General features: G+C 38.4%; 1 protein-coding gene across 1 annotated transcript; it reads right to left on the bottom strand.

The window, feature by feature from the left end:
• Positions 1-474: 474 nt before the first annotated feature.
• On the bottom strand, positions 475-6,584 carry DNAJC25 (DnaJ (Hsp40) homolog, subfamily C , member 25; the record flags this gene model as incomplete). The annotated part of the gene is made up of 4 exons (XM_010186545.1): positions 475-876; positions 3,280-3,750; positions 5,319-5,471; positions 6,349-6,584. Coding segments are annotated over 4 exons (983 nt in total), but the record flags the coding sequence as incomplete, so codon positions are not given.
• Positions 6,585-6,916: the final 332 nt, after the last annotated feature.

Raw genomic sequence — 6,916 nt, 5'->3', positions numbered from 1 at the left:
TTTTACCAATATTTGGTGAAAGAAATGTCACATTTAGTGGACTAATATTCACTGGTATACTTGTTCCAAACAAGCAGGTACAACCCAACATACAAGGTGAAAAATTAAACACAAAACATCTAACCACACTGTTCCATTAAATACACTGTGGAGCAAAGAATTAAGGCTTGTCTGCATCATGATGATGATCAACCATACATCGTTTATTCCCACCAATAATAGAATTCATTTTCACTAGAGCAAGAATAGCAGAGGTCTGGTAATAATCCCCACATTGTCTACAGCAAGAAATGATTTGGCATCTTAGAATGTAGATTGAAAAGGAAAAGAGAGGAAAATAGAAAGTGGCCTTTGCTTCAGAACCCTTTATAAGCATTTCCAGTGTCCATCTGCAGGAACCTTTCAGTTTAAAAGGGAAAAACAGGACTTTCAATAACTGATCTAGAAACATTTTCAGAAAGACTAAAGTTATGGTTGCACTGATCATCAATATGAAACATGTAGAGAAAATACATTGTTTGGAATAATGAATTCCACACTGATATCCCCAAATAAATGGCATATATACATTGAGCTGAGCCTATTTAATTGTCTGATTTATTAAAATGGTAAACCTGTATTATTTTTAAGCTTGATTTAATAATTCCTGAGTTTTAGATCACTACTGAGCCACAGCAGATGAAACTCTGAATGATGAACTGAAAAGTTTTGCAAATCACTTTTAACATTAGCACACATTTTGTTCAGCAACTTTCAGTCATCAATAAAAGTCAGCCTTCCAGGTCCCTCATTTTTCATCCACCTCCGGTATCTCTTCCATCGGGGATCCATGGCCATCTTCTTCTTTAACTCCTCCTCTTGTTCTCGTTTGTAGACCTAATGGACAAAAGTTTTTAATAAGGATGAAAAAACAGCTTTGTGAGATGCTTTGCATTTTTGCTGAGAGCAAAACTATCTCCTTGCAAGACGGTGCTGCAAGCTCCAAAACTTTTTTTGCTAAAGAACTAGATGCTTGTGTATTCGACCAAATAAAATTTACAGTAAAGAACTGCTAATGTTCAGAAAACTAAATTTTTAGTCTCTTCTTATCACATACTGTTCAACTCAGTTGTTCAGCTTCGCTTTAGTACTTTATCCATTTCATTTTCTAAATCAAATATTGCTATGGAACTTAACTAAGTTTCTCAACTACATCAGTATCTCTGCATTAAGCACTGGCAGTACCAAATGATAAGTAATTACATTCTGTTAAGAAATGGTGTCATTATAATGAAATCTACAATTACCAGTGAAGTATCTAAAAAAAGTAACAGCATCCACACTTTTGATCTGGAAGGCAGTTTATGTAGATACAGCCAGTATAAATCTTAACACCATATAGGTTTATGTCATCTCAGCATCATCTTCCATCCATCTTCCCAGAAGGGGACTAAATTTAAGGCTCTGCTATGTATGAATAAGGTTTTAAAAATATTATAGACGGATTTATACCAGTTCCATGTTCAGTCATAATACAGGTTTTAAGAATTATTACAAAAGAGGGGAAAAGAATGTTGTAGAGCTTCATATGTATTGAATCTTTGATCTTTCCCATCACAAAAGGATATTGGAAAACTGAATAATATGCAATAGGCATCTCCAACAATCACAGAACAGTAAGGCTTTTGGGGAGAAACATCTAAGCATAGTCATGTCTTCTAGGCTGAAAAATAAGTTCCAAGTAAGGATATAGCAATGGTACACAGGAACACAAGTAGCACAGAAAAAGAGAATAAAGCATGATTACTTTCCATTTCCAATAGTATAAGAACCAGCAGGTGTCCAGGTGGTTAAAAAAAACCCTTATCTTCTACACTTACTGCTGAACTCATAACCAGATGGCATAGGAAACACTGAACCTTTTAGTGCATTTAAGGAGTGACTAGGTGAGTTTATTAAAGAAAAACTTATTAATGCATTTACCTACAATGACACCATTTCCTGTTCAAGAAGTCCCAAAGCTGCAAATTATACTGGATAAATATTGCTATCTAGTCATCTTTACTAAAAATCAAGTGCTGTCCACCACAGGAGATGAGCTTGGACTGAACAGACATTACTTCTTCAATACACCTCTTTTATATTCAGTGACCAAAGCATCACTAGCCAAACAGCACAGATCCCAAACTAGGCCATTTTTCCCTCTACAACACCACAACATTCATCCTATCTTACTTTCTCCATACAACATCTGCTTTTGATAATACTCAACCTTTGGACTTCCAGACTGTTTTCTAGCAAACCCATCATCATTCAACATGTATGAATGCTGATTAAGCTCTTGGCTAATCCTTTCCATACATGGGCATCAATTTTACTATTTTCCTCTCCAAGGTTCTAGAGTAATCCACCCATGCCTACTTTTAAAGCAGCATTATCTTATCTTTGGTGCCCTGCCAGCAGCAAAGGCAGTTCTGCTACAATCCTATTTCTTTTCCCAGGACATGCAGAGCATCTCTTCTTCCCCTTAAGCAGGTCAAGCCCGTATTCTCAGTTTCTCTTCTAGAAACTTCCCATCCAGACAGCCCACAGATGAGCTTCTGTGGAACAATGAAAGCATTTTGTCAATCTGACTGGTTCCCCAAGTCATTCTGGACTGCAATTCCATACTGATCTTTCACTGCTCTCATAGAACGATACAAAAAAAATTACATACTGCTATTTAGTGACTAGCTATCCAGGCAAGAGTAGCAGTTGTGCCCAATACTATTTCATATACCATCTTTACTTGAACAGGTATGCAGCACAGCAAGAACAGTCCCTGACTCACTGAAGGCCAAAGAACTATCAAGAGACATTTTAAAAAAAAAGTTATAGGAATTAATGGCTTAGAAGACTGATGAAATCAGTTTCAGATGATCTGGGTAACCCTTATTGCAAAGTATTATGTTTGGAGAACAGTCTTCAACCTACTGTGATACCATATTGTTACAAGAAAGCCTTTCATCATATTCAATTAAATCCTGTATGCATAGATTCCCTGACAATCACAGATGGATGTTGCCTGACCAAGCAAATCCCTTCCTATAATCACAGACATGGTCAGGAGCTGTTGTCTACCAGTTTATGAGCATAAGAAATTGAAGAAAACACACCAACAGTTTTCAATTTAGAAAGCAATAGCTAAAACCTGAAGCAACGCATCACACAGCTCCATTCCAATCACCTTCACAAAACAGCTGTTTTTACTCCAGGAGTGCTGGATAACTTAACACTAGCTTTTCCACCACAGCTACCTACCTCATAGTTTTCCCTTATCCACAGCTGTCGCTCAAGAAAGATCTCTTTTTGGTGATCTTCTAGGCTGTCAAACTGTGATCGAGACATTTTCATGTACCTGCGTATGATATACAGCTTCTCTTTCACACCATACTCTCGCCCTTTAATAGTGAAGCAATAAATCCACCAACAGTACCACACTAAGTATCTGCACAAGTAAAAAGGAGCAAGAAGGAGCTGAAATAGAAGGATATCATATATCTTGGGCTTTTGATAACCGCCTTTGATATCTATTTTATTTTTAATAATGTCTTTGATGATTTCTTCCTCTTCCTCACGAATTTCTTCTTTAGACCGCCTGTTCTTGCCCTTTTCTTTAGTCTTGTTGAGTAAACCTTGGTGTCTGGCAATCTCAGTAGCTTGTATACGGTATTTTGGCACTGTAGCCAGGTAGTTGATTGCTTCATTGTAACTACTCCACCAGCTGAAGAACTGTAATTGAAGAACAGTAAAAGTAAATACTATGTTTTTATATAGACATTCCTATTTGGAGGTTTTCCAGGGAAAACAATAATGTTGTCATATATCTTTAACAACAATTACATTACAGCAAGAGTAAAAAGTGAAGGTAACAGTACTTCTTCTGCAGTATTACAGGAACTGTATTCCTCCAAACTTAGTAAGGCACTTGGAAAATAGATTTATATCTCACAGCAATATACAGTGATGAGGAAGGACAAGCAGACACCATTCAGACTGGTTTTGTTCACAAGAAGATGGTAATCTCCTGAAGCTTAATGCTAGGCTGTGCTGGCCATTCACAGAAGCCCCCTTGGATTTATAAATAAAGTAGCTGATCTATAGCATTTCATTATAAAATTGTTACCCATTTAAAATAGTTAATTAAACATGAATTAAGTATGTGAAAGACTCATTAGTCTGACAGGACTGACTTTACAAGATTCAGTATCCCTCTCTAATCTCCAGCTACACTCTGAATTTCAATTGGAAAAGAAAAAAAAAACCAACATTGCACACCATTCACCAAGACAAAGACAATATACAACCTTAACGGAAGCCAAGAAACAGAAACAGAAAGTAAGAAAGAGCCAAATCAATTTACACAGACGTTTACTGTGCATGTGCAATCATCCCGCAGCTAGAGTGCAGGAAAGTGTCCATTTACAGCCAAAATAAGAAAAATGAACTCTGACATCGGAGGCAAGTCTGAAGAGAAATTAAGTATTAGGTTGCATATGCCATAGGATTTTACTATTCCAAGGTCTCAAGTTCTGATCAGCATATTTGTGTTTTAACTTCCAATATACCACTAAAAAGTGAGCTATCTGCACCACAGAATAACCTGTGTCTTAATCTTTTTTTTTGGCTATTTTTTAACAACAATTTGAATTAGCAATCTAACAGATGCTAAAGAAGAGTTATGGACCTTCTTCCACTTAAATACTTGTCAGCAGTAGCACAAGTTTTCTCATCTAAAACACAGGCTGTTTCCTTGATCTTGGAACTACCACCTTCATAGCAAACTTCACTAAACCAAATTTACTTCTCTCCTTACTTCACTGTGGTGTCTGGAACACACTGCAATCTAAGATTCACACACTGGTAAACTCCTGATATTCAGCACCATCATCTGAATTAAGTCTTTAATTTAGTTTGCAATTAGTCTGCTTTTTAAATTATTACTTATGTAGTTTGACAAACTGACACATGCTTATTTGGAGCACTAGTCCTGCCCATGCTCAGGAACAAGCTATTCTCAGCCTGTCATTAAGAACTAAGTAACTTCTTTAGAAAAGCTGCACCTACCATTAGAAGAAACTAATCTCTACTTTTGTCCAAGTTACAAAGGGCAGTCAAAAATTTGCTCAGTACATCTCCATTTCAGATTTGTTATGGACACCACACAGAAGCTTGCCACAGCAGACAGGCACAGGCCTCCTCACTGACACTGTTTAATATCTGGCAAGCTACAAGAGCTGCAGATAGCTCTTCCCATTCAGAAACTCAGTGAGCAGTGTCACATAAACATGAAATTTTACCTGAAACACAGAGATGGCACACACTGTAACTAGGATCACTATCCTGACATCCACTTTAGGTGACAGTCTCCTGCTGTAGTAGTGGTAATAATGCCTGTAATACTCTTCTGGATGATCCAACATGTAGTCATAATCTTTACGTGTTTCTTCATCCTGCAAGATCAGATGAAAAACATGCACAGCTTCAGTTTCCTGTTTTCACTTACTCTGTTATAGCTATGTTTTAAACCTCATTAACACTTCTATAAAATTTGGAATAGCCTAACCAAGTATGAAGCACAGAGGAAAATCTTTGTTCCTTTTCTCATTTTCTCAATTAATTTGTTCTCCCACTCATCTGCCCACACACATCTGATATACATGGCCTTAAATGCATAAGCACACACTTCACGAAAACAATACTGAAATGAAGACAGGCAACTGAAATCTACATAATAAGTATTTTTAACTTCAGAATGTTGAAAACCAAATGGACTAGAGTTAATAATTTAATAAATATTGCTCAGGAAGAGATTTTCAGATGAAGAACCTATTAAGAGACTGTTTCACATATCTTTTAAAATTAGCTTACAGGGCTGTGGAATCTGTCCAGTGGAAGGCCGTTTCAAAAACTCATTGTTATTTTCTTGTAGTTTTTCCTCATTTTCACTCATGTAATTAAGAGACGAGAAATATAATTTTGTCAGCCTCAACTGCATTCCTTTCCTAGCCCTCAAAAAGTTCCTTTTTTTCCTCCCCCATAGCCTTACAAGTTAGTTTCTTTCTTTCATTCTTGAGTTGCACCTTTGCCAAGGCACACATAGTTTGCCCTGATAAGCCTCTCTTACAGATCCCAGATGCCACTTGTCACCATTACTTTTTTGTTTAAGGGTATACCTCTAAGATAATGCCCAGTCAGTTCATTTTAAATACAAAGTGGCTTTCAAAAGAACAAATTTTACACACAAAGGGATTTTCAAGGGAACTGTACTCTCCCAGTGCTCTTAAGACTGGTTATTGAAGATTTTTAGGGCTTTTTCCCCTCCTTTACTGTCAGTAGGGTGCAAGTTGGCTGAGCCGACGCAGGGAATGCAAAACTGCTGCTGTAGAGCCTATTGCGATGCACAAAACTGTAAACTCTAGAGGCTCTGATCGTCCCGCAGGGAAAAAACACCTGCAAGGTGGTTTTTTTGCCCCGGGCAGGATACCGACGTTTAAGTCGGATGTCTTTTGATGCACCCTTCAGAGACAGACGCAGCAGATGAGTGGCAGCCGTCCAGCAGAAATCTGAAGAAGATTAAATACCCTTCAGCGTCTTTTGAAGCCATGATTTTTCTTCTCGCAACATAGGATTGCTTAATATTGCTGCCTGCGGTTAACCCCCGAGCTTCCCACAGGCAAAAAGGGGCCATTTAAGTAAACTGGACAAACAAGAGAGAAGGGAAGCGTGCCCTGGCCGGCCTCAGCCTCAGACCCGGACCTTCTCGCCTGGACACTGTCTCCATTCCCGAAACAGAGACCGCCGAGGGCAGGGACAGGGCGTGTAGACGCGATGCGGGGCAGGGCGCCCTGCCTGCCCCAAGGGCGCTCTGACTGCCCCGCTCCCCAGCCCGCCCACC

Source organism: Mesitornis unicolor, unplaced genomic scaffold (assembly GCF_000695765.1).
Source record: "Mesitornis unicolor isolate BGI_N332 unplaced genomic scaffold, ASM69576v1 scaffold32816, whole genome shotgun sequence".
Taxonomy (NCBI): Eukaryota; Metazoa; Chordata; class Aves; order Mesitornithiformes; family Mesitornithidae; genus Mesitornis; species Mesitornis unicolor.
Note: the sequence above shows the minus strand (reverse complement) of the source record. Positions and strands in the feature narration are given on the sequence as shown.